Below are 24,918 nucleotides of genomic sequence, written 5' to 3'. Positions count from 1 at the left end.
TCATTTTAGACCGTATCTTTTACTAAGTTGTTACCCGCACCATATCTAGGACGTCGCTTCCTATACTACGGATGGTCTGTATGAATTGGAGCATCTAGTTTAACGACAGAGAGTTAGTATTCTCAAGGCCTCGAGATCTATTTATCTGTATCATCTCCAGGGGATCTATAGGCAGCATGGGGATTAAGAAGTTATTTAAAATTAAGCCTCCTGAGGAGGAAACTCCGGAGCAAAATAGAGATACTCTTATGGAACTGGGCATCTCGACCAAAAACCCCAATAGGAAGAGGAAGGAGAAGTTTGCTGCCTACGGGCAATTTGCTAGAGATCGCGAACAAGATACAGTATACGCTCCACCAGGGTATGAAAATTATGGGAGGCTTGAGGTCGAGGAAGATCTCAACAAATCAGCACTGGATGGGGAAATCGGTTCTGGCTCTAACATTCCAAATCAGGGTCGAACAGATCCATATAGCATTTCCTCGGGGGGCACTGATCCATATGCAGTCAGTTCGAATAACGCCTATAGTGGCGACCCTTACGCTAAATTTCAAAACAGGAGTACGAACAGTGAATATTCGCAATGGGCTGACGGATACGGCTCCCAAAAACCTATTGGGGGGGACAGTTATGGAGGGAAGACTCAGTATAACAGCGCATATGACGGATTGAACAACTATAACAACCACGCAACTGGAAACTCAGGGATCAGCAATGATTTTAGACGAAACATTAATTCTTACAATGGAGAGCGCACTGCAGGCTCCAGCCAGGCAAATCCGTACGATGGCAGCAGGGACGATAGAATGTCACCGAATCCGTATTCCTCTAGTTATCAGAACATGAATAACCGCAGCGCCTCGGGACCGGTCACAGATTCCAGTATTGGTGCCGCTTCTCATGAAAAGCCAGTCCCAAAAGCAATGGATACGAGCGGATCTAATCCTTACGCTAGCCTGGGATCCGACTCTTACGCAAGCACAAGCACCACGAATGTTAATCCATATGCAAGGAGCAAAAGCCGAAATTTGACGAGTTCTCCAGCCACGAGGCTGGGAGCACCGCACGGTACTAACCTAAACCGAACCGCTTCTACAGCGGGAACAGTTGATCTGAATAGTAGCCCTTTGGATTCAAACTCCACTAATGCTGGGGCTGGAGCTGACGAATTTGACTTCGAGGAAGGTTTTGGACAACTAAAGAACACGTTGGCCGCGGAGGAATTAGATTTGAATGCAACTATCAATGAAACAGAACGCGGAGATGATTTGAATGCTACCATTGGTCGCTCAGAGTTACAACAAGCATACCAACAGCAGCCGCAGTGGCAAATAGAAGAGGAAGAATATCAAAGTCAACAAGAGCAAGGCTATGGAGGATTGAATAATGACAGAGGTTTCAAGACTTTTGAAGACGTCCAGAGGGAGGAGGAAGCCCGTCAACAGCAAGAGGAGGATGAAGCAGTTGATGAGATCAAACAGGAAATTCGTTTTACCAAACAAAGCTCGGTAGCGTCGACTCGCAATACCCTGAAAATGGCACAGGATGCAGAAATGTCAGGGATGAACACATTAGGTATGCTAGGGCATCAGAGTGAGAAGCTAAACAGCATTGAAAGAAATCTCGACCTGATGAAGGTGCAAAACAAAATAGCGGATGACAAGGTTGCTGAGCTAAAGAAGCTGAATCGTAGCATTCTGGCGGTGCACGTTTCAAACCCTTTCAACTCACGGAGAAGACAGAGGGAACGTGAAGAGAAGATCAAGGGTCGTAAAATCGAAGAAAAAATGATGCAGGAGCATACGAGCCAACAACTATCGAACTCGACACAACGTATCGAGGGCGCGCTAAGGGGCAATGATGAGATCAACACCGTGCGGGAGAAATATCAAAAACAGCAGATTCTAACTCGTGCCAAGAAGTATCAGTTTGAGAACGACGAAGAGGACGACATGATGGAAGTCGAGATAGACAAGAACTTGGATCAAATTCAACAGGTCAGCGGCCGCCTGAAGAAGCTAGCCATCGCAACAGGTGAGGAATTGGATTCCCAGCAGCGTCGTGTCAAGAACATCGAGGATAGCACAGACGATCTGGACATAAGGATTCATCTCAACACAACAAGGTTAGCAGGAATAAGATAGTGAAAAATGCAAGTCAATCTTTAAAGTTATGCTAGGTATGCTGGTAGTATGTATAATCTATTCATAGGTCTAGGATCGCCCTCTGTCCCTCGTTCCCAGTGGTATGATATGATATGATATGTCATGATGAAATGGTGTAATACGCCATCACTGCTTCTGGTTAAGCCATAGTTTGTAGTTGTTTTCAGGGATGTGGTCATAAATCATCTCGCTTCTCGCAGTCGCAGGGCTGCGAGCGTTGGATGACCGTGGGATCGCAATCGTGTTGACCGATTCCATGTTCATCAGACAGTAGATGCTACTGTCGTCCTCCTCCTCGCCACTGCCACCACTCTTATTGTCCATCGGCAGCAGCAACGGAGACGTTATCAGAGAGTCCGAGTCATCCAGACTCGTGTACGCAACCACCTCCGAACTCTCCAACTTGCCGCTACTTCGCGAGTCCAACGACTCCAAACATGCATGGATAGAGCTCCTGTCCCTCAATTGGCATTGCTCCGAGCAGTACAACACCCTCTCACTGTTGCAAGCGTGTTTCTTATTACTGCAAGCTAGTCTCTGCTTAGTGCTAGGCGAGTGTTCTGGGATCAATTGATCACACACAATGCAAAAATCATTGAACGCTGCCATCACTGCCCTTCCCCGAATGCTCTTACTTCCGTTCTGCTGCCAACTGCCCAAGAAGCTTGATGAGCACCTTTATATACATATATTCTATTCAAGAAAACCGCATGGAGCACAGGCTTTGAATAAACTAATGGCCGTTAATATTTATACTATATCTATTACGCACCCACATGCGAAAAGCTATACTCATTGCGAATGTCATAACCAACAAGGACTAGAATACGAGAGAAAATTGTCGAAGTTAATCGTCTAGAATTAACTATGGAAAAAAATTAGGTTACCGAGCCACATTGCTATTCGAGAAACCACGGTAATTAGAGTGCTCACAACTAACAACTCATCATCCGCACCCACATGGAAACAACATGGCACGGCTCCATAAGCCTCAACGTTAATTAAAAGACGCCCATGGGAAACGAAAAGACAATAGTGAAAAATTTTTTTTAGTAACGTAGCCCTCTGTCTCTGTGCAGATGAGTCGGAACATTCTTGAACGATGATCACGCCCGGGTGAATGCCGTAAGAGGCGTCCTGAGGTAATTGTAGTGTGATGATTCAATTGGCATGGGGCAGTCGCTCTGCACGCGGTGGACTGGCCTGTAAATGAGTGGTCGTTCGGACGACCTGGATTTGTAGCTCTTGTGCCTGAGTGTCTGGGACAAATTGTCGATTGGCTCGCTCAGATGAGCGGATTGTTCTAGCCCGTTGGAAACTGCAATGGCAGGCTTCGTATGGGAGGCAGAGAATTCGGGTCGCCATTGTCACGGGCAGGCTGTGATGACGGTGGAGAGAGTAGGGGAGAGGTCGGAGCCGTGACGACGGGCGTGTGCGACGGTGGTCGCGGCAGTGACTGTCTTTCGTTCTGTATGGCCAGAAGCTTGTCGTTCAGTTCCTTTGGGAAGCTGGCCGGCGGCAGCGGCGGCATGCCAATGATGTTGTGTAAGCTGGCCGAGCTGGTGGTCCTGCTTAGGTTGGACGTTGGGGTCGTGGTCTTTGACTTCTTGCGAGCGTGGTCGTCTTGGTGCTCTTCGTCGGAGGCCGGCTCTCTGAGACCGTAATCGTCGTCGTCGTCTGCCTCGGCGGAGTCCGAGTCCGAGTTGTGGCCGCTGTTGATCCCGAGGGAGGTGCTTTGCGCGTTGAGCAGGTTGTTCAGCGAGAGTGCCGACTTGGGCCTCTTGATCGCCTTGCGAAGCGCAGAACCACCGACCGCGTGGAAATCCGTCAGCGAAGCCGGGCGGGGCAGGACGATGTGCTTGTTTGTGCTGTCAGGCGTGTCCATAAAGCTCGGAGCGCTCACCGTCACCGGCGTCATTGCCTGCAACGACGATAGCGCGCTCAACCGCGCGCGGGAGCTGTTGCTCGACAGCGAAGGCGGGTGTGGCAAGGGCGGCGATGCAACCGCCGCCTGTGGCGGCGACGGCGACTGCGAAGTGGAATGGCCGCCGCCGTTTTCGCCTATCTCAAAGCTGGCGATCGGTTTCCTGGGCTCCCCGGGAACAACTTTCTTCTTTCTGCCCCTCTTGGCCCTTGGGTGCGGGTTCGTGTGTATCCTACGATGTCTCGTCAACTCGTCACTTCGACTAAATCTCTTTGAGCAGTTTGGGAAGTCGCACGCGTGCGGCTTCTCCCCCGTGTGCGTTCTCATATGCCTTGTTTGGTGCTCCAGCCGGCGAAACGCTCTCTGGCAGATGGGACAGACGTGAGGACGGGGAGCGTCTTTTCCTGATTTTCTACTACTCTTCTTGGCATCATTACCGGCATCGCTGCCACTCCCGGTAGAACCGGTACTGGTGCTGCCCTGCGGCTCAATTTCGGCAGTTTTCTCCTGCAAACTTTCCTCCGCCATCAATTGGTACTCTAGCTCGCGACAGCAACACTCCAAGCAGGCTCAGGCAGCTTGCTAGCTTGCACATTCTCGAATCTTTTATCATGGTCAACTTCCCCCAGGTTCGTTAAGCATTTTTTCAATGTTCAATCACTAATTACGAGATACCAATCTATTCAAGATTCCTGATATATAAAGACTGGGAGATCTAAGATCTTGGAGCTGCCGGACCAAGAGCAGGCGATCTGGGTGCTTCTGGTCGCTGCCCGCAAGCTTGGCTTGGCTGGGAGTCTCGCAATTTCGCTGGGTTGGCTGCGGTTGGGTGTGGTTTGCGGATGTTACCCGGACATCCTCAGCGTATATAAGGTCGAGCCCTGGGCGGCTAAGTTTCTTACTGTTTCATACCACTATACCAAGAGGATATCGAGAGTATGGGACCAAAGAAGGGCGGCAAGGCTGCCCAGGCCAAGGGCTCGGAGGCTGAGGATCTGATCGAGGAGTATCTGGTGTCTCAGTACAAGCCGTTTGCGATCAATGACATAGTGCAAAACTTGCACAACAAAGTCGGCAAGACGGCGGCGATCAAGGCGTTAGAGAACTTGGCGAGCGCCGGGAGGATCACTACAAAGAGCTTTGGCAAGATTGTGATCTATGCGTGCACCGAGCAGGACTTGGTGCTGCCCGAGGGCGTCGATGCCGCTCAGTACACACCGGAGGCTCTGAGCCAGTGGAGGGCTGAGCTGACGGAGGTCGAGAAAGATCGTGCTGCCGCCCAGGAGGAGTATGATCGGGTTATGAAGGAGCCGCCCAACGAGGAGCTGCAACTTTTGATCGAGCGGAATGAGCAGACTGTGGAACGGCTACAGGCGGAGCTTGAGGAATTACAAACAAACTGGGAGCCAGAGGACGAGCTTGTGGTCAAGCAGCTGACCGCGGCAGAGACGAAAGTGGAAAAGGAGATAGCCGCGAGGTCTCGCATGGTGAAGAACCTGCTGTCGCTAGTGAAAGAGACGGTAAGACCGTCGAATATGGCCGAGTTTCTGGTATGTAGATGTGATATCGGGGGAGGACCAGATAATCGCTACTAACACTGCAATGATAAACTTCAGGAGGACATCGGTTACGAAGAAGTGGCGCCCTGAAGATTAGACATGTCCGTGTGTCACTGACTACGACTACCGTTCTTTGCCGAGATCACTGATTAGGCTAATATGGGGATATCCGATTGTATCTGAATCGATAACAAAATGGGTTAGCTGAAAAAGGCAGATATTATGGTCCCTAGGGTACAGCATGCTTTTCCTGCCATATAAATGCTCTACAGATCTTCGTCTTTCATTGCCTTTTCTCTGTGGAATGAAAGGACCAAGGCCAAATTAGAGCATTCTAGTTTCCCTAACCATGTCGTATTCATATCTAACAGATTCCACCTACGGTAAGGACAATGTAAAGTTTTTGAAAGTCAAGAAGGATAAGTCAAATCCTAAGCTGCACGAAGTCATGGAGGCCACGGTGAAAGTCTTACTGAAGGGTGACTTTGATATCTCATATACCGAGGCTGACAATACACCAATTGTGCCCACCGATACCGTCAAGAACACAATTTTGATCTTGGCCAAACAGTACGACACATGGCCAACCGAAAAATTTGCTGCCAAACTTGCTTTGCATTTCACTAGTAAGTACAGTCATGTTTCTGGAGTTACTGTTGAAATTTACCAGGACCGCTGGGTTAAGTACAATGTTGACGGCAAGGAAAGCCTTCATTCGTTCGTTCATCAAGGTCCCGAGAAAAAGATAGTTTTCCTTGATTATGATGAAAAGAATGGACCTTCCAACTACCTTTTGACCACTAGTATCAAGGATTTGACCGTTTTAAAATCTACAAACTCAATGTTCTATGGTTATAACAAATGTGAGTACACGACATTGAAACCAACCACCGATCGTATCCTGTCCACAGATGTCTTTGCGCTATGGGAATGGAACTGTTCTAAACTCGGGTGTTTGAAGTCTATCGCCCAGGGTGCCAAGGACTCCACTTTTGACTCTGTCTACGTTTCTGCCCGTGATATCACTTTGGATATATTTGCCAAGGAGAACTCCGCCTCTGTGCAGGCCACCATGTTCAACATGGCAACTGCCATATTGAAAAAAGCTCCAGAAGTATCCTATGTAACCTATGAGCTGCCTAACAAGCACTATCTCCTGTTCGATTTGAAGTGGTTCAGAGGCTTGGAGAACGACAATGAGTTGTTCTATCCATCCCCACACCCAAATGGACTAATCAAATGTAGGGTGGGCCGGAAGACCGCCAAGCTATAAAGCTCCTGCTGGTAGGTGTTTGTAAGCTTTTCGTATTCTGCCTCTATAGATGACATACTATCCACAGTAAAGTAATTCGCCTCCGTGATGCTATAGTTCTATATACACGACTAGCAATGACGGGATTCACATCAGTCCATTAAACCACTTCTGAGCCTTCGTATGCTTCTGCTTTGCAAAAGCTGGATCAGCATTGTTTGTCTTGACGAAATCATTTGGTTTCCCAGACTTGTATCGTATCTTAGCGTCCTGTGCCAGGGTCTTGAGCATCTTCGGATTACCAATCTTAAACCCCCATTTTTGCAGAATCCTGACAGTAGCGGGAGTGATAGCAGCAGTCAAGGGAAGCCTGACAATTATTAGACTCTTGTGAATACCGTATGCTATTAAGAATTCAGCAAGCAAAGTGCTCTGCTTGAACCTTTCCCACCATGATGACTCATGATGTTTTCCTGTTCTTTCCCTCTCCTCTTTGAGAGCCAATTGTTCTCTGACTTGCTTAATGACATCTTCTTCTGCGATACCAAACCCAAAGGCATTTTTAACCTTGTTCAGATAAACCTTGATCCTCTCTTCTCCCAACGAATGCACCATCAAGAAGCACAGCGGCAGATCGAGCGCCGTCAAGGCCAAGTAAACCCCCAAAGCGGAGTATCCATACAATTGCATCAAACCCTTGATCCCCTTCGGCTTGAGAACCGCCTGAGTGGAGTTCAGCCTCCGCCATGGCGTGCCAAACGTTCTTGACTGGGCTCGTGAAGCCGAGCGACTGAGCCCTATCGGCATCCATCTAAGACCACCAAATAGCCTGCTCCTGAACATTTCACCAGCTATTCACACGGGGCAACCAGGTAACAGCCCTTACGGAGAGATCTAAGCAGCTTGAATACTCCTTGAGATGTCAGATGTACTAAGTTATACCGTATCTCTGGCACCGGGTAAATAGCGGCGACAGTAATTATAGTCGCTGCTTATTTGCTGTCACCGAGAGAATAGAGGTAGATCAACTCGACTAGCGACTTCTCAATATGCTCTGTTGTCCTCTTAAATTATATGGCACCTATAAAGTCATCTAGCGACTCCCTACCTAAAAACCGGAATGGTTGTTGTGCCGACTGGCGAGGCCGACGAGGTACTATCTTCACATCTACTCACGTAGGTCACCGATTTGTAATACTCCAGAACGGCTATTTGAGTCAGTCCATTTGTAACTAACGTAGTTGTTGTGGTTGAATGCGGTGTGGCATCCAGCGTCGCTGCTGTGGGAACCACTTCACAAGAGGGCTTGTCGCCCAACGCAATTTCCGACAAAATCAAAACCAGGAGTCCGAATGACAGCATCATTTCACTACCAGGTCACTGTTTGAACAGAGTCTTTACAAGTTTGTCTATAGCGACGCCCGCCTTACAGTCAATTTATATACACAAGATAGATGCCGAATTTGGGAAAGCATCGTGAAACTGATCTCTACGATGCTGCTGAATCCCACTCAACCTACGACGTAGCTTGTTTCGGATCCCTTAGAGAGTTTCAACAGTTCTCTCTTGTACCGACCGAAATAGGCGATTCTAATGGGTCCCGGTAAAACAAAAAGATCACTAAACTCAAGACGTCGACCAAGAGGCCTAAGAGCAGTCGATGAAACACGGCAGTGCCGATTTAAGGAGGCTGCAGCGGTGGAAAGTGTAGTAGTCTGATAATAGCGAGTTTTACACATCTTGAAAAGGCAAAAAAACTAGTTGTACTACCGATTGCTAATTAAATGAAAAGATTCAGGGCCGATGGTTAAAGTTCTTAACGGGAAGTAGCAGCAACCTTTTGGAAAGAACCCTTGGCTTGTTGCTTGGAGATCTTAACGGCACCAGCAGCGACTTGCTTGGCCTTCTCAGCCTTTCTTGCGGCCTTGTCTGCCTTTCTTGCGGCCTTCTCAGCCTTCTTCTTCTCTTCTCTTTGAGCCTTTCTGACATCTGGTCTGATAGATCTTCTCTCTTTGATCAATTCCAAAGAAGCACCAACGATTGGTCTTTGGGCCTTGACAGTCTTTCTAGATCTCTTCTTGGCGACTTCCTCGGTGATGCCCTTCTTGTGGTGTCTTCTGTACAAGACAGTCCAAGCGATTCTTCTTGGGTTCTTTCTTTGCTTGAACAAAGAAGCAGACTTGGAGTTTTGGAATCTGAACACCTTGGAGTCACCACGGACAAACAGAGTACCTCTGCCTGGGTAGATCTTAGCACCGGAAAAGGAATCAATTTCAACCTTCATTATTCAATTTCTGCAATCATACCCGTTCTCGTTAGTAAAACTATTCTCTCAACCATCTGACGAAGTGCTATCTATGAGCCGTCCGTAAATCAAGCCTTCCACATAGCTAGCGTCTCTGCAATGTTCTATCTCTCCCACATACCTTTCAAGTCGTTGCTTGGTCACTTCCTAGGCTTCAAGACCACCTCCTAAACCACTAATCTTCACATATACCATTACTTGACAAATTCCATGTTGCATTGCACAGGCGGCATGGCTCCATCCACCTGGGCCTTCCTACCAGCTCCCCCCGGTGTCGCACGAGAAGTCCCATCAGGTTCGGACGGACGCTAGGCGGACGCAGGCGGAAGCCACGCAGAATCCAGGCGGAATGCCCACAGAGCTGGGCCGATCAAGCCAGCCGACGCCGAGCGCAGCGCTTGACGAAGCGACGCAAAAAAATAGCAAAATCGAGACCACAAGCGGAGGTGTATGGGGTTTTGTCAAGAACAGTCTTACCTTTTTAGCACAGTAACAGTCAAATTTTTCAGAGATAGTGATAGACTCTGGTGGCATTATAGTGAGATGGCAACTTTTGTTATACTTGTTGTTCATCCTTCTGATTGCGACTCTTGATTAGTACTCAATCGACAAGTGAAGACCGGAGTGTTTAGCTAATATCCTATTCAAACAACTACACAGAGATGGTCAGTATATTGATGATCTTTTAGCCTTTCAATTGAGAAACTACGTATCTCATCGGTGAACAAGCCTCGACGCGGAGCTTGATGTGTGCTGATGCCAGATGATAGCCGTATGTTTTCTGCTTTGATCGGTGTTCGACGCTTATCCGACAAACAGATGTACTAACAATCATATTTCCCATAATTACAGGCCCCAGTTAAGTCGCAAGAATCCATTAACCAAAAGTTGGCTTTGGTTGTCAAGTCTGGTAAGTACACCCTTGGTTACAAGTCTACCGTCAAGGCTTTGAGACAAGGTAAGTCCAAGTTGGTGATCATCGCTGCCAACACCCCAGTGTTGAGAAAGTCCGAGTTGGAATACTACGCCATGTTGTCTAAGACCAAGGTCTACTACTTCCAGGGTGGTAACAACGAGTTGGGTACTGCTGTTGGTAAGTTGTTCAGAGTCGGTGTTGTCACCATCTTGGACGCCGGTGACTCCGACATCTTGACCGCTTTGGCTTAAGTACAGCGTTCCGATATCTAGGCATAATAGTTTGTGTAATCTAATCGATCACTGTATATCCCAAGTGATGTTGCTCTTTTATATGCTGTAGCTAAGAGCGCGATGGCATGTGAAGATTAATTAATATATGATGGTTGTTCAAAAAGACTGAACATTCAAAGCCATAAGTATCCACTATTTCGATTTGGAAACAGTCTGCAATGCCGAGAAGGTACTCTGATGATGAGCCGAGACCGGGCTCTGGAGTTTCGCTGTCGAGTCTGCTGGAATTGTTAGACCCTATTGCTTCAAATGTTACATCTAGCTACTATCCTAATAACTATCTTGCAAGGGCTAAGAAACATTTGAAAAGCCTGGATTCGGTAGATAAACGGGTTCAGTTAGATGAGTGGAAGGTAAAGGTGTTGAAGAGGGTCAAGGCCTTGGATCAACCCTTACACTCGATCTTCTTTCGGGATGATTCTAAATTGAGTAAGCTTTTTTATCCATTCACTTTGTTCAACATCTTCCTGGTTGGTCTGATGATGGGTAAGTTCCCAGAGTGGTTTCACGTCTACCATACAGCACTGTATGTGCTGCTTATGCCGATCCGGTTCTACACGTACTACAAGACAAATAACCATTACTACTTGGCGGATTTGTGTTATTTTGTCAATTTTCTCTGCATGCTGTTCGTTTGGTGCTTCCCGGAGTCGGTTCACCTATATCAGTCCTGTTTTGCGCTAACGTTTGGTTCCCTGAGCTTTGCGGTTATAACTTGGAGAAATTCGCTAGTTATCCATTCGCTCGATAAAACCACTTCCTGTTTCATACATATCATGCCTACCTGCACGATGTACATCATCCATCATGGAATATCCGAATCACTTAAGCTGCAGAGGTTCCCGGCGGCCTCGATGCCAGCTTCTAAATCTTGGGATCTGAAAAGAAATGTTGTATGGACTTCCCTCTACTACTTGACCTGGCAATCACTTTACCACTACTTCATAACGTTGAAGAAATCAAAAAAGATCAAATCTGGTGAACGAATGACCAGCTTCGAGTATTTGACCACTCATCAATTCAAGAATTTCTGGGCTGTCAAGCTTCGCCAACCTTGGCCGATGGTAATTTACACTGTGGCGCAATATTTCTACCAGTTGTCGACGATGCTGTTGTGTGGTATATGGTTCCATTATAGATATGCAGCAGCAGCATTCCTATCCATGGTCTTTCTTTGTGCCGCACATAATGGTGCGACCTATTATATCGACATATATGGGAAGAGGTTTGAAAAAGAGGTCGATAAGCTGCGCAATGAGGTGATGAGTTTGCAACAGCAACTGCGAACCTCATCTAACAGTGGCGCTGGAGCTGACTGCGGGGCAGGCAGCGCAAGTACTGGAGACTCGTCAGAGCGAGAAAGTTTAAATTCAATGAAAAGCCTTTGATGAATGCTACTGTTTTTCATGGCCCTATTTACAAGGTGCAATTATATACCACACGGACTAAAATTCGAGTTCCATTATCTGCTCTTCTATTTTGGCGATTGGTGATTTCTTGTTAACAATCTCCAATAGTATTTCGGCACTTCTCATATCTTCAATATCCAATAACCCAGTGTAAAGAGCTTTGACCATACTGAATGTCCAATTGATGTACCGCTGTGAGGTCATGACAATCCCAAGAGCGTCCGCGAACATGCCTTGCTTGGCAAAAAAGCTTACCATCAGTGCTGCAAAGTCACTGTCACGCCTGGTTTTCTCCTCCTTACTCAGGCTGCTGAAAGCCGTGGTTTTCCTAAACTTACCTCGATCCTTCCATGCTTTGGTACCTATCTCGACATCGCCAAATGCGATTGCTGCTTTTAACATCAACTCGTATGTTGCACAATTAGTCGATAATTTGTGCCTCATGGATGCGATGTAAGATAATGCATGACTTAAGTTACTTTCATGCAATGCGGCACGGGTCTCGGTTTCATCCTTAGAAGCCTGGTCAGTAGCCTGTATTGCCAGGCCACTATCATATATCTGCTTAACCACGGAGTCAAATTCATGTTGCTGAAAACAGAAATTGTTTAATCTTAGCAAGAACTCTTTCTTGTCCTTCCTCTTAATGGGTATTGTGAGGAATGAATTTAGAGAGATAGGATTAAACGCGGAATAATTCACAGTGTCTGTCTTCCATCTTGCAATCATTTGTATCAAACCAATCCTGAACTCCTCCAAGCTTTTTGCCGTTGAACTCAAGTCTTTCAATGCTTCTTCAGATAAGTTACTAGGCTCTTCCCGCAGATTATACACTCCGCCATATTCCAGATTAAACTGCCATAGAGCTCGAGATTCTGACAAAATTTGCCAAGATTCAGTCATTTCCATGATCGGAAGCATAGGCAGCCGGGCACCGATCTCGTTATGTCCATCCTGCCTACCATAATAATCGACACTATTCATTACGTTCCTCCTAAGCTTCATTCCCTTTTCGTATCCCATCAATAGCGGTAATGAACCACTGTCATATTTGGAATATGCAAGAAGTAGGTAATTGAAAAGCTGAGGGTCTAGTGCATACTGCCATGCTTTTCTCTCACCTAATCTTCCAAGCGCCTTTGTCTTCAATTGTTTGTACTTCTGAGTTGTGTATTTGTAGTATAATGCTCTGGCGAGTCCAAGGTCGCCGTCATATGCTGCCAATGCCATCATAGCTTCCAAGGTATAGTAGAACGGCATTTCTTTATGGTTAGTACGGTATTTATCGTCAATCTCATGAATATACTTCCATCCCATCAATCTAAGAGATTCAGCCTTGTTTTCGCTCGTAACTGGATCAGCGCTGGCCCTGGCCAACGTCTTGGCCAAAATGCTGAGAGTCTGCGCTGTCGGTTCCAGATTTCTATCTATCATCTCCTGGTAAAGGTCGATAGCCCGGGCGTAGTCCCGGTCAACGTTACACAGATGAAGCACAGAATTGTATGTGACAACGTCCGGTTCATGAGCTTTGGATAAAAATTTCATTGTATCAAAGGCATCCCATGCTTGTTTCTTCAGGCCCTTCTTAGTGTAAAATTGGATGATCGCAGTATAATTCTCCTTGTTTGGGGTTATACCATAGTCGTTTTTGAACTTGGCTAGAAAGAAGTTCATATCTTCGAAGCTCAATAACTTGCTTGAGTAACTTATGCATGCGTTCAGAATGAATTGGGACATCTGATATTTTTCAGGAACATTCGAAGCCATTTCCCTTGAAGCGTCATATCTTTCTAAGAGCCTTCTCATCTTCTCCGTAACGAGATCGCCATATTGCGCTGGCCTCAGGCCGGCCAGGTTATGAAAAAGGCATTCATACATGGGAATCCTATACTTGGTTATGTCTGCGTCCACCCTCTCAAGAAGCATTTGATCTAGTTTCTCGATGTTTTCATATGTAAGCCGATTTGCTCTCGGCAGTAACCATGTTTTCAGCTCTGTCATCGGGATATCTTTCAGCTTCAGCTCGGAACTGTGCAACTTATTAACGATTCCGTTCCAGTCTCGGTGCGATCTATCGATTAGACAAGCCATCACAAAACGGTCATCATTGATTCTTTCCCTTAAAGCTCGTGGAATTAATTTCTTCGATGTACGTGGCTCAGTGGCCATGATTATGCTTGACAGATTGCCATTTTGACTCGGCAATGAAGGCGCTGTACGAGAAGATATCAACTGGTTGAAAATTGCCTTTGAATCCTCGCCATCAACTCCCTTACCTGCACCATTGGGTACGTTGGCAGCGCCATTCTTAGTGCGACTATCACTCTTCTTAATCTGCTCTCTCAAATTTCTTGTAAGTTCCTGCAGTTGTTTGAGCTTGAATTGCAATGCTTTCGAGTCTGATTCAGGAATGCCCTCTAAGCTCAAATCATACAACGAAACATTCTTGATTTTTCGTTTTCGTCTATTAGCGGTACCTCTAGTAGGTATTATTGCTGTTCTTATGAAAGTGTAAGAACTACCGTATAATTTCCTAAAGGCAAAACAGCTATTTCGATTGCGAAGCCTTATCATATCAATTGGAAACGCTGATCCAAGGAATTAAGTGGCAATTTCTGCTATTCCTGTTATTTCTCCATTGGCATAGTGAAATTTCCCAGCCGTTAACTAGCTCATCGCGGAAAATTTTCAGTAATATATTGATCTTTACAGCTAAACTCTTGAGATGAGCACCGCTAGAGAAGACTAAGCAGCTTTCCTGAGGCCTGTCCGATGAGTGTTAACGTTGAGCAGCTGAAGCAGGACAATTCTGTCAAAAGCAGAGGCGTCCCGGTGAGCGGGAGGACTTGGAAGAACGACAAGGACCAATTCAGAGTGAAGAGCAGGGTGGTCAAGAACAAGAAATTGAGCTCGTGGCAGCTCAAGGAGCAGAAAAGGCTCGAGGATAAGCAGTTTAAAGAGCGAATGAGGATGTTGAAGGAAGAGAAAGAAGAGGAACGTCAAAAGAGGATGCAATCGCTGAGAGAAAGAAGAGAGAAGAAGGCTGAGGAAGAGAGATACCAGCTGCTGGCAGCCAAGATGCACGCGAAGAAGGTCGAGAGGATGAGAAGAAGGGAGAAGAGAAATAAGGCGCTGAAAGAACGCTGAGGACCTGATTCCATTTTGTCTTGGCAATAGGATACAGTTATGTATAGTGTAGTGAACGGACGGTTGTAATCGATTAAGGAACAGCAACGACTGAACTGAGCTTGCTCTGAGATATTTTTGTAGTCTTGTCGTGATGGAAAAATAAATGCGAATTCTGTGGATCGAACACAGGACCTCCAGATTACTTTTTGACCGAAGTTATTCTTCAGTCTGGCGCTCTCCCAACTGAGCTAAATCCGCTTAGAAGTTGTGGGTTTTGAACACAAGGAATTGAACATACCAACTCGAAGAGCTATGCACATTACCCACTGGCCACGATCAAGAGCAGTCTGAAACATGAGGAGACAGCTTAGGAAGAGTTAGATAGCACCAAGGAATCACGATGGAAGTCCCGATTCAAGAGGTATAAATAGGAGCCAATGGATCCAGGTTAGAGAGTAGTTGTTCATTTGGTTAAGAAGTTACTTACACATTCTAACATATTAAGTTAATCTGGTAATGCGGTTCTGTATTACAGCATCTGGTAGCGCCGCTTGGTTACTAGCTGCCTCTGTCTGAAAACAAACGTCCCATTAACATGAGCTCTGAAGTCCAAGGGAGGGAAAGTTTAGAGATGTCTCTTGAGCTTAACCCCTCGTTCAACCAGATGCCATCACTATATTTCGAAGGAACGGCAAAGGATGTTCATAAGCTAAAAGGGTTTCTATCAGAGATGGAGTATCAGTTGGAATAGCGACGACGAAGCCCGTGTTTTTTATCTGAAGAAACACCTTGGAGGTCCGGCCGCATATTGGGCCAACCAATGCATCGATGAGCAGCGACAGCCTGGGCAACCTGGACCTGTCCTTTGACGATTTCACTAAAGCGTTCCGGAAACGCTTCCACAGAGAACCTGATGTCCATGCACTATGGAACGCCATAGAGGAATTATCTGAGGCCAAGCTCGGCATTGAACGACTAAATGAACAGTTCAACGAGTGCTGGGAAAGATTTCCCGAAGGGTACATGTCCGAGCGGGCCATAATAGATATCTATTATAGGCTGCTCAAACAGAGCACGCTGACTGCGGTACGTCAACGCAAACCTTGACAGAGGCAATGGAGGAGGCGTACCAATCTACGCCGCTCTTGGACCGGCGCTTCCCAGAATTTGGCACCAACCAAGACGATATTAAGGTCGTAGGCACCGCAGTCTTCGGCTCCCAGAGCAGTAGATCAAAGAGATTTAGAAATCAAGAGAGACCCCGTTTCACGAAGCGACCAAAGATGACTGCATAAAACAAAACTTATGCTATTATTGTAAGAAGGCAGGTCATCGGCTAAACAAATGCAGACTCCGTACAGCGAGGCTAGCCGGAATTGATCCGGAAACCTCCACAAACCCAGCATATATGCTAAAAACCAGCCAATTGTACATTATATCTCCATCCCAGAGATGGATGATTCGGCTGAGAGAACAATCATGATTAAAAAGCAAAAAAAGAACACTTTTTGATAGTGGATCGCCCACTTCATTCATCCGTTCGAATATGGTGAGAATACTGAAACTGAGAACACACAAAACACCATTCCGAACCGAATGTTTCGTGAGTTCCTGGTACTTGTCTGCAGTGATGTGGACACCTCTATCACTTGTGATTGTTCTGGGGAATCATGATACGAAAACTCATAGCGGGATAACCGACCATCGGCCTGAAACGTCTAGAGTCTTTCTTGTGGCGATAGAACGTGCACCTTTAGGGAAACAGTCTACCACGACAAGTATCATATTCCGGTTATTCGCTGTTGGTGGCAGACCAAAATCTATCAAAATATCAAGCCATCTTCGGTCTGCTACCAGTAAGAGGTTCAAGAAATCATTCTGATGAGCCCTTTACATTTTATTGACTGGCATTGCACCGACGTCTGGATGTACTGACCACTCGAGCGCTGTGACTTTGACCAACAATGAATTGGGGCTATTCTGCCAAATGCTATTTTCACGCCACTAGTCCCTTGGACAGGTCTTCATCATGTAGCTTCATGGCATCGTCTTGGTGTTTCATAGGAACGAACGAATGATCTCCGAAGTAAATTGAACCATTTGACATCAAATAGTTGCGACACAAACTTTCAGACAGTCGAAATGCTTTCCGATAGTTCTATAAAGAGGAAATGTCAGGGCTAACGATGTGGCTCGTCAATTCTTTCTGAGTCAGAACAGCACCGGGTCGTAGGTCGAACTTATAATTCAATTTGCATTGCTCTTGCTGATGGAAGCAGGTAGTTCAGTTGTAACAGCGTGTGGGAGATGCCAAGTTGCATCCCAACTACATTCTTAGGACCGGTGGGCATTCTAAGGTGAAATCATAGGTAGCTAGGACATCTAACCGGACTCTTCGGGCCGGTTCATTTCTATTCTGGCGGCCTGCTCCCAGGGCAAGATGTTGCATGCATCTGAAGATGGTCTAGGGCCTTGATAAATGTCTTGTAACTCCAATTCACCAGCGAGGTAGTTTCTGAACACTTTCAATGAGTGCAAGAAATAACCAACGACACCAGTGCTAGCGTCATCTGTCCTTAGACCATAAGATGCGTTGCACTTGAACAGACTAGTACAGGGAAATTGCATAGCGTTGATTTGAGCTGGTCAACTTCTTTGTCTTGTAGCTCGGCTCATCAAATACCTCGCCTAATCTGATGCAATTCTTCCAGCAATTATTCCACGTCAGCAATCATCTGTCTCCTGCAGAGCTGCCAGTTCTCTGATTAAACTGCTGTGCTGCTCATACTTGGCAAAGCTCATCAATCAACCTCAGATTCTCGTTTCGTCAATAATATAGATTAGGTTTAATGCTAGTGGACGATTCCATCGATCAATTCCTCGCTTAGCTCCCGCAGCCACCTCGACAGCTGGCGACCGACCACTAATGTGCTAGGAGCGTCCCTTTCGGTACTCTAGCAGACGAGACACTATTCTAGGCATAAGGATACGCTTGCCAACCCGTTGTATTCCTGTCCCACGTCAATTGAGCTTGACTGCCACGGCTAACGTACGGTCCAAGTTGGCTGTTATCAAGTAGAATAGTTCGCGACAGCGATATCTTATAAGACTGCCTATACCATCTAAACGGGGACCATCTGAGATGCAACACCATGCCAGGAATCGTAGCATCAGGTATAAGTAGAGTTATCATATCATACAATGGCTTTCTTGATTATTTCTAGGCTCTTGAGCTACCTTCAGGAAACTTCACTTGTAACTAGATAGCATCCACTCTTGTAGAGAAAGGGCAAGAGATCAGCAGAATACCCGACCTCACCGTGATGTTGACCAGGGCTAGCAGGTTTCGTGGACAAGGCTTTGCTTGCTTGTACTCCTATCTGACAGATGAACAGGCCGTTTTTATCTCAGCGACTTAACTTTACACCAATCACTGAATAAACTACATTGAACTCCACTCATTACATCTGGGAGTATATTTGAGCCATGGGAATGGGGACTCAGCAGCAGGGAAAGAAGCAGGGACACCTGTTGGAACTTATTGATGAGGATGTCCAGTCGGTCAACGCAATCGAGACTAAGTTAAAGATGAGCAGGTCCGTAGAGGGACCAGAACATGGAGAGCATGCCAGCAAGAGGCAGAAGAAGGATACGAGTCATAGCATATTGGAGAATGTGAGTCCAGAAGAGTTCAGGCAGTACCATAAGGCCAAGGACAGAGTACGAGAGTTTTACAAGGAACAGCATGAAATGCAAACTATGGCGTACAATCTGCAAGCGAGGATCAATTATAAGACGAAAATAAGGGCCAAGATGACTGTATGGGAAGCACTTGTTAAACTTAGTAAGCTAATCGATGAGTCCGACCCCGATACGGAACTGTCACAGATCGAGCATGCGATCCAGACGGCTGAGGCAATCAGAAGAGACAATAAACCAAGATGGATGCAGCTGGTCGGACTAATACATGATCTGGGGAAGATTCTGTATTTCTTCGATAGCGAGGGCCAATGGGATGTTGTGGGCGATACATTTCCGGTTGGTTGCAAATTTGTGGATGATATAATCTTTAGTGAATTCTTTGAGGGCAATCCAGACAATTCTCATCCTATCTACTCGACCAAGTTTGGGATCTACGAGCCGAACTGTGGGCTTAGCTCGATTCTTATCTCGTGGGGACACGATGAATATATGTATTATGTCGCGAAAAGTCAGTCAACTCTGAATGAAAAGGCTCTAGCAATGATTCGATATCATTCCTTCTACCCATGGCATCGTGAGGGAGCCTATAGATACTTGATGAAGGAGCGTGATTACGAACTGCTGGAAGCAGTGCAGGAATTTAACAAATACGATCTCTACTCGAAGAGTCTGAAGAAATATGACATCGAAAAATTGAAACCATACTACCTTGCATTAATCGACGAATTCTTCCCCGAGAAATATGTGGAATTTTAACATGACCACCGATGATTTTTATAATAAATAACACATAATATTACACAACATCTCATAAAATTTCTAATAATCCCATTATACCCAAAATACCTGTAAGACATTCAACCTTATCCCATGAGAGACTGAATGCCAAAAGATTGTTCAATACCATACGGACCGGGATTTTTCCACAAGTCGTCGAAGTATGACAATATTGTGACCTGGTTGTTGAGCTTTGAAAGAATTGACTCGATGGCTACCTTTTGATTGGCAGCGGATGGAACATTTTTACCATTCGTGCTACCTGTTCTTGGATAGCCTGTTTCAGTCACCACAACATTAGAAGTGCCACAAACTTTCTTTATCAATTCGACCTGGCCCTCGACGAATGCGCCTGCGCCGGCTGCATCGATCTCAGTGTTAAAGTATGAGTGGGGATTGATACCGACGAAATCAATGGCGGATGAAGTGCACAATTCAGGGTGGTTTTCAAAAGAGACGGGGGGCTCGCTGGTGGTTACAGAGCCTGAGTAACCAGCGGCCCTTAATTGGGCTTTGACAGATTGAATTTTGGAAATCAGATCGCTAACACTGCAAAAGCCAGAAATGATGGCTTCATTACCGACTGTAATGTATTCAAATATGTCCCAACCATTTTTTTGACCGTATTCAATAATACCCTTGACACCATCATTGATTGACTCGACTCCACTTGAATCGATCCATAGGCCTTGATTAATTTTGATTCCCAGCTTGGCGCATGCCGGTTGAACTGTCTGTAGCGAATTACAGTCTGTACCATATATGCGAACCTGTGAAACGCCATGGGATTTTATCATCTGTAAGTCCTTGTAAACGTTATCAGCCGACCTACAACTGCCATCCGAGTTATATGGAGAGTAAGTAAATGCGACGGGGACGTTTCCGGCAAGATCATTATTCCCTGAATTAGCTGTGTTTGTCTGAGAGGTTGCGGCAGAAGTGGTTGAAGTAGCAGCGTGATCGCTGGACGAACTTGTTGCCGAGGTGAAAGATGTCGTTTCGGATTTTTCAGCATCGCTGAACGTCGAAGAAGTCGTTGGCGTTGTCGAGTGTACTTGGGCAGGCGGCTGAGTAACTGCTGATGTATAAACCACGCTTTCACCGATAGCATCTTTCCAACTCTGGGACGAGGCTGACTCGCTGGCTCCGGCTTGATTACCTTGCAATGTTGTGGTCTCTTGATGGTCGGCTGTAGATATCGTGGGCTGAACACCTGCTGGTGTCGTTACAGTGTATTGCACTTCTTTGGCACTTGGGGCACTAGTCTGAGCAGCTGCCGTTGTGGCAGCTTCTGGACCAGCTTGGGCAGGAGCAGAACCTTGTACCGAAGTAGTTCCTTGAGCAGGAGCAGTATTCTGAGCCGAGGCAGTCACTGGGGCAGGAGCAGCATTCTGAGCCGAGGCAGTCACTGGGGCAGAGGCAGCATTCTGCGCCAAGGTAGTCGCTTGAGCGTCCTGACCACCTGCACCGGAGTTTGCCGAAATATCGACATTTTTCACTTGAACCACAGTCGTTAAAGTAGCAGTAGGCAGAGCTGTTGCGTCTGCCCCCTCTGGAAACAACGTTGTGGTGTATGTTGCACTTCCGCTGATGATAAATTCCACGGTTGGGGCGACCACAATCCTGGTAGTAGTGGAGTAGAAGTCGGTGACAGTGTTGGTAGTACTGGCTGTGTGGACTCTCGTGATGACCTGACGTTTCTCCAACTCATGCCTGTGAAAATGCAGAGGAAAAGCACATGAGAAGCTGACTAGCATAGCCAGCGTATAAATTAACGAGTGTATCATTTCAGCAAAGTGAGCAGCAGAAGGAATGAATGGTTAATTTTTATAAGCTCAAGTTCGTAATCGGGGAATGATGAGGCTATCACAGGTTGCTTATCCTAAAATTGGTTCAGCCGAACATGACGATAAACTGCAATACATGCTCTTTTATATCCAAACTTTTGCCCAAGTCTTAACTGAAGCATACCGTGGATCAGATCAGGTTTGTGTTGGTCAAACCAGCAAATATGCCAAGCATTGATCTTTCCAATCAATCCTGCCGCTCTCTGGCCTCCTGCAATTGTTACAGCTGTTGATGCAAGAGATGCCAGCGCGAACCATCACCAGCGTCAGGAAAACAGTAAGATCAAAAGACGGCGTTCTTACCTCTAGCATACGGTTAGAGGACCAAAACAACAACAATTACCAGAGCTATAAGCTGCTAATTGGTGTTTATGGTTGGTGATATTTTTTCACATCTGGTTGTCCAGCATAGAGACCAGCGAAAGGTAAACAAAAACACGCGCGGCTGAACCAGCAATGCTGGTCTTCTAGAAACTTAAAGAGATGTTTGGCAATTGGTGTTATATGAGCTTGAATCGATTGGTAAACATAGCTTTGAGTGAGAATAGCCTGTGGATAGGCCATGATCTTCTTGCTTCACTTCTTGCTGACACTTCTTGAAAAGCTGAACATTTGCTGGCGCGAGGATGTACCACAACGTAGTTGTCGCTTGTTTCGCTCAGCATGCTTAGCGATGCACAGACAGCGAACAATACCAACTGAGAAGCTGTGCAATTCTATTTATTTCCCATTATATTGACAACCAATGCTGTCCAGCCTGTAAAGTGTTCGATTCCCTTGCCTTTTCCAGTATACTGATCGTAAGATTCGTAACAGTAGCCTCTCTCCTCCCAATTCTTGAACACATTGTTTACAAGGCTTTCTTTGAGACTAACGAAGAGTTGCTTGGCCTGCGATTCTTCAGGGGATAGGCCTTCGGCAGCGCCACTCACGACCGCCGGGAAGTAGTAGGTCAACGCGTCCAAACACAAGTAGTTGATATTCAACCAAACCGGTCCTCTCCAGTAGTTTTCAGCTGTGCCAAAATACTCGTCTCTTCGTGAGAGAGACAGTAAGCCGTACTCGGAGAAGATTCCCTCCGGATCAGACATCAGCGAAAGGATGTGCTTCAGTTTGGGGGAGTCCAATGGCACGAGTTTCAAGGCGAAGGGGAGGAGAGAAATGTAGCCTTCATGGCACACAAATGCACGGCCATCTCCCAGGCTGTCAATCGTTATGTCGCAGTAACATCGGTGTTCTTCACTCCAATGCAAAAGATCGAGGTTCTCGATGATATTATTCTCTATCTTCTGGTATTCCGCCTCATCGTCTTTCAGGCTCAAAACGTGTGCGATCCGCCTCATGGATCTCGTCATGATGCCGACCCAAGCCAGGGCGTCGACGTTGAGTTCCGCCACGTCAGGTGGCTGCGGTCTGGGGTAGTCATCCATTCCGCTTGGTAAGCAATGATTGATTGTACGCCCTCTCCATGTGTAGGCCTCTTCTTGGTGAACCTTTTCCAGGATGCCTTCGTCTTCCAAGATCTCTTCGTATTCCTCAATGAGTCCTTTCTGGGAGGTCTTGAACCAGTTGTAGTGCTTGAGCAGTTTAGGGTAGATTCTTTCCGCATATTTCAACAGTAAATCTGGATTGTTTTCCAATTGGCTGGTTTGCTTTTGTGCCGTTATCTCATCATCCACCGGTCCAGGAAACTCCAGAGCGGAACTCTCTTGGTTCTTAATGGCCCTGTCCAGCATTTCACTAAAAGCTAACAGAAGTGTCGGTGGGTTAGCGATATTTGGATTTTGAACCCTGAATTCTTCAGGGACTTTACTTCTAGCCTCATCGCCCAAGATAACCTCCCTAGCGATCCAGCCGCTGTCAGCTTCTATGAGGTCAAACCAGCTGGAACATATCACGAAAGCAAGGTCAAAGTCGTACTCCATAATTTGTAAGAGGTGGAACCCCTCATCCCAGTAAAATCCTCGCGGGAAGAATGCTCGACTTGGAACACTGGTAAACAAGCTCAGTGGGCCTTCCTCAGTAGCATGTTGTAATTTCACTTCTTCAAACTGTTCATCATCGAAGATGGTAACTCTGTCGACCAGTTGGGTCCCGTGAAAGTAGCCTATTCCACCTAGCAAATTTGAAAGTGTCTCCAATGCAAATGAATGATATTGCTCGCCTTTTGGCTCAAGGGCAAATAACTCAGCAAACTTTGTCTCAACGTGGTTAATCGTGCCAGAGATCAAATTTGCCACATCGCCGATTGATGTTATTCTCTCCTTTGTGTCTAATGCATTATAAATAATGTCAAACTCGAAGCCTTCTGGACTGGAGTTATCAAAAGATTTCTGTAAGTAATGGAAATTGCCTGCTGGGAAATCATACAAGTTTCTGATGGTAAAAGTAGATGGGAACAAGGAAGGATTTACTGCTTCAGCTCCTTTCTCCTCCACAATCTGCTTGACTGAATCAGACAGAATGGATAAGAAGACATCGCGAGCCATCCAAACATTCTCATCCGGTACTGTCATAGACAGATGTGCCGTTTTAGAAGAGTCGCATCCCGGCACAATCTCCATCGTAGGCAGACCTGGATCCGAGTAGTATGAACCAAAATTATCCCTAACGGTGAGCTGATACTCACCTAGCTCTTTTGACACACCGTGAAATAGCATCTTTCCTGAATCGTCGCCTACAATCTTTTTCAGTCTAGATTGACCATCTTGGCCATTCTGGTTAAAATAGACCACCACAGAGGCGGCAGATCCTCTTTCAGGGTCAAGCGGCTCCCCGTGAACTCTTACTGCCCAGTTTTCGCCGTTGTGGCTTTTGGTAAAGTAGATTGTAAGGTTCAGATTGTTTGCCTCATCGATTATGACCTCTCTGCCACCTACTCTGGGATCGTAGACTTCCCAACCATACTTCTGCAGTTTATCCCCCTGCTCTACGAAGTGTCTGATGCGTGAAAGCCCCGAAGCATCAGAGTTATCAAACCACATTATGCCTAACATAAATGGGCTCTGATCCACATTGCGTGGACGGATTCCAAAATAGCAATTGGGTCTATATGGTGCCCATAGCAACGACTGCTCAGTGTATTCATCGAACGATAGTTCAGAGTTGAAACCTTGCTGGCTATTTCCTAGTGCACTTACTGCAACCGCTAGCAACAATGAAGCCAGAGCCACTAATCGCATGTCAATGATTGTTTCTGTGAGGGTGGTTCAAAGCCCAGTTAATGTAAACCAATCGTTCGCCTAGTATACAAAACTGTATTTGACCTTCTTAAGTTGTAGGAAGAGTAGAGGAGTAAGCTTCTTGATCAGTCTAGCAGAACGGAATCTCAGTATGCTTATGTTTCGTTCAGGCTTCCTGTAACGATATTACTTAGCTTGACAAGACCGGTGGCCTCGTTCTATCATCAAGAAAAGACTTTGAGCACAGCCTGATTTTACGAAGTTGGAATTACATAACCTCTCCAGATAGTGGAATACTGTAGTCCCACTCGTCATGTAAACTTCTCGACCGTATGTTAAGTTTAACCTTGCGGTTGGAATGGTTAAAATAATGATCATAAAGTTATGTTTAGTTCGGTTTCCAAGGCTTTCCGGCAAAGAAATGAAGAAGTCAGTGACTACCGATTAATTAACCTGTA

At 46.1% G+C, this 24,918-nt stretch overlaps 15 protein-coding genes and 1 non-coding gene across 16 annotated transcripts; 7 read left to right on the top strand and 9 right to left on the bottom strand.

Moving 5' to 3' along the window:
* Positions 1 to 176: 176 nt before the first annotated feature.
* SEC9 (Sec9p) lies at positions 177 to 2,144 on the top strand (the record flags this gene model as incomplete). Its single annotated transcript, XM_037283734.1, has 1 exon — positions 177 to 2,144. The coding sequence occupies one exon, from the start codon at positions 177 to 179 to the stop codon at positions 2,142 to 2,144; it is 1,968 nt and encodes a 655-aa protein (XP_037139630.1).
* A 147-nt stretch (positions 2,145 to 2,291) lies between these two features.
* Positions 2,292 to 2,774, bottom strand: ECL1 (Ecl1p; the record flags this gene model as incomplete). The annotated part of the gene is made up of 1 exon (XM_037283733.1): positions 2,292 to 2,774. One exon carries the CDS (start codon positions 2,772 to 2,774, stop codon positions 2,292 to 2,294), a length of 483 nt encoding a protein of 160 aa, XP_037139629.1.
* Positions 2,775 to 3,468: 694 nt separating this feature from the next.
* On the bottom strand, positions 3,469 to 4,617 carry MIG1 (transcription factor MIG1; the record flags this gene model as incomplete). The annotated part of the gene is made up of 1 exon (XM_037283732.1): positions 3,469 to 4,617. One exon carries the CDS (start codon positions 4,615 to 4,617, stop codon positions 3,469 to 3,471), a length of 1,149 nt encoding a protein of 382 aa, XP_037139628.1.
* Positions 4,618 to 5,027: 410 nt separating this feature from the next.
* On the top strand, positions 5,028 to 5,684 carry HOP2 (Hop2p; the record flags this gene model as incomplete). Its single annotated transcript, XM_037283731.1, has 1 exon — positions 5,028 to 5,684. One exon carries the CDS (start codon positions 5,028 to 5,030, stop codon positions 5,682 to 5,684), a length of 657 nt encoding a protein of 218 aa, XP_037139627.1.
* Positions 5,685 to 5,997: 313 nt separating this feature from the next.
* Positions 5,998 to 6,921, top strand: HG536_0D04740 (urate oxidase; the record flags this gene model as incomplete). The annotated part of the gene is made up of 1 exon (XM_037283730.1): positions 5,998 to 6,921. One exon carries the CDS (start codon positions 5,998 to 6,000, stop codon positions 6,919 to 6,921), a length of 924 nt encoding a protein of 307 aa, XP_037139626.1.
* A 126-nt stretch (positions 6,922 to 7,047) lies between these two features.
* On the bottom strand, positions 7,048 to 7,743 carry NAT2 (Nat2p; the record flags this gene model as incomplete). The annotated part of the gene is made up of 1 exon (XM_037283729.1): positions 7,048 to 7,743. The coding sequence occupies one exon, from the start codon at positions 7,741 to 7,743 to the stop codon at positions 7,048 to 7,050; it is 696 nt and encodes a 231-aa protein (XP_037139625.1).
* A 261-nt stretch (positions 7,744 to 8,004) lies between these two features.
* On the bottom strand, positions 8,005 to 8,265 carry AGA2 (Aga2p; the record flags this gene model as incomplete). Its single annotated transcript, XM_037283728.1, has 1 exon — positions 8,005 to 8,265. The coding sequence occupies one exon, from the start codon at positions 8,263 to 8,265 to the stop codon at positions 8,005 to 8,007; it is 261 nt and encodes an 86-aa protein (XP_037139624.1).
* A 451-nt stretch (positions 8,266 to 8,716) lies between these two features.
* On the bottom strand, positions 8,717 to 9,184 carry HG536_0D04710 (60S ribosomal protein eL24; the record flags this gene model as incomplete). Its single annotated transcript, XM_037283727.1, has 1 exon — positions 8,717 to 9,184. One exon carries the CDS (start codon positions 9,182 to 9,184, stop codon positions 8,717 to 8,719), a length of 468 nt encoding a protein of 155 aa, XP_037139623.1.
* A 784-nt stretch (positions 9,185 to 9,968) lies between these two features.
* Positions 9,969 to 10,372, top strand: RPL30 (60S ribosomal protein eL30; the record flags this gene model as incomplete). The annotated part of the gene is made up of 2 exons (XM_037283726.1): positions 9,969 to 9,977; positions 10,058 to 10,372. 2 exons carry the CDS (start codon positions 9,969 to 9,971, stop codon positions 10,370 to 10,372), a joined length of 324 nt encoding a protein of 107 aa, XP_037139622.1.
* Positions 10,373 to 10,572: 200 nt separating this feature from the next.
* On the top strand, positions 10,573 to 11,802 carry GPC1 (glycerophosphocholine acyltransferase; the record flags this gene model as incomplete). The annotated part of the gene is made up of 1 exon (XM_037283725.1): positions 10,573 to 11,802. One exon carries the CDS (start codon positions 10,573 to 10,575, stop codon positions 11,800 to 11,802), a length of 1,230 nt encoding a protein of 409 aa, XP_037139621.1.
* Positions 11,803 to 11,859: 57 nt separating this feature from the next.
* CCM1 (Ccm1p) lies at positions 11,860 to 14,397 on the bottom strand (the record flags this gene model as incomplete). The annotated part of the gene is made up of 1 exon (XM_037283724.1): positions 11,860 to 14,397. The coding sequence occupies one exon, from the start codon at positions 14,395 to 14,397 to the stop codon at positions 11,860 to 11,862; it is 2,538 nt and encodes an 845-aa protein (XP_037139620.1).
* Positions 14,398 to 14,595: 198 nt separating this feature from the next.
* Positions 14,596 to 14,970, top strand: CGR1 (Cgr1p; the record flags this gene model as incomplete). Its single annotated transcript, XM_037283723.1, has 1 exon — positions 14,596 to 14,970. The coding sequence occupies one exon, from the start codon at positions 14,596 to 14,598 to the stop codon at positions 14,968 to 14,970; it is 375 nt and encodes a 124-aa protein (XP_037139619.1).
* A 146-nt stretch (positions 14,971 to 15,116) lies between these two features.
* On the bottom strand, positions 15,117 to 15,210 carry HG536_0Dtrna4F. The gene is given in 2 exon segments: positions 15,117 to 15,153; positions 15,173 to 15,210. It is a non-coding gene; the product is annotated as a tRNA-Phe (tRNA).
* A 3,228-nt stretch (positions 15,211 to 18,438) lies between these two features.
* HG536_0D04660 (inositol oxygenase) lies at positions 18,439 to 19,410 on the top strand (the record flags this gene model as incomplete). The annotated part of the gene is made up of 1 exon (XM_037283722.1): positions 18,439 to 19,410. One exon carries the CDS (start codon positions 18,439 to 18,441, stop codon positions 19,408 to 19,410), a length of 972 nt encoding a protein of 323 aa, XP_037139618.1.
* Positions 19,411 to 19,517: 107 nt separating this feature from the next.
* SCW11 (putative glucan endo-1,3-beta-D-glucosidase) lies at positions 19,518 to 21,218 on the bottom strand (the record flags this gene model as incomplete). Its single annotated transcript, XM_037283721.1, has 1 exon — positions 19,518 to 21,218. The coding sequence occupies one exon, from the start codon at positions 21,216 to 21,218 to the stop codon at positions 19,518 to 19,520; it is 1,701 nt and encodes a 566-aa protein (XP_037139617.1).
* A 776-nt stretch (positions 21,219 to 21,994) lies between these two features.
* Positions 21,995 to 24,460, bottom strand: CWH41 (mannosyl-oligosaccharide glucosidase; the record flags this gene model as incomplete). The annotated part of the gene is made up of 1 exon (XM_037283720.1): positions 21,995 to 24,460. The coding sequence occupies one exon, from the start codon at positions 24,458 to 24,460 to the stop codon at positions 21,995 to 21,997; it is 2,466 nt and encodes an 821-aa protein (XP_037139616.1).
* Positions 24,461 to 24,918: the final 458 nt, after the last annotated feature.

This window comes from Torulaspora globosa, chromosome 4, assembly GCF_014133895.1.
Source record: "Torulaspora globosa chromosome 4, complete sequence".
Taxonomy (NCBI): Eukaryota; Fungi; Ascomycota; class Saccharomycetes; order Saccharomycetales; family Saccharomycetaceae; genus Torulaspora; species Torulaspora globosa.
This window is presented reverse-complemented; position numbering and strand designations above follow the sequence as displayed.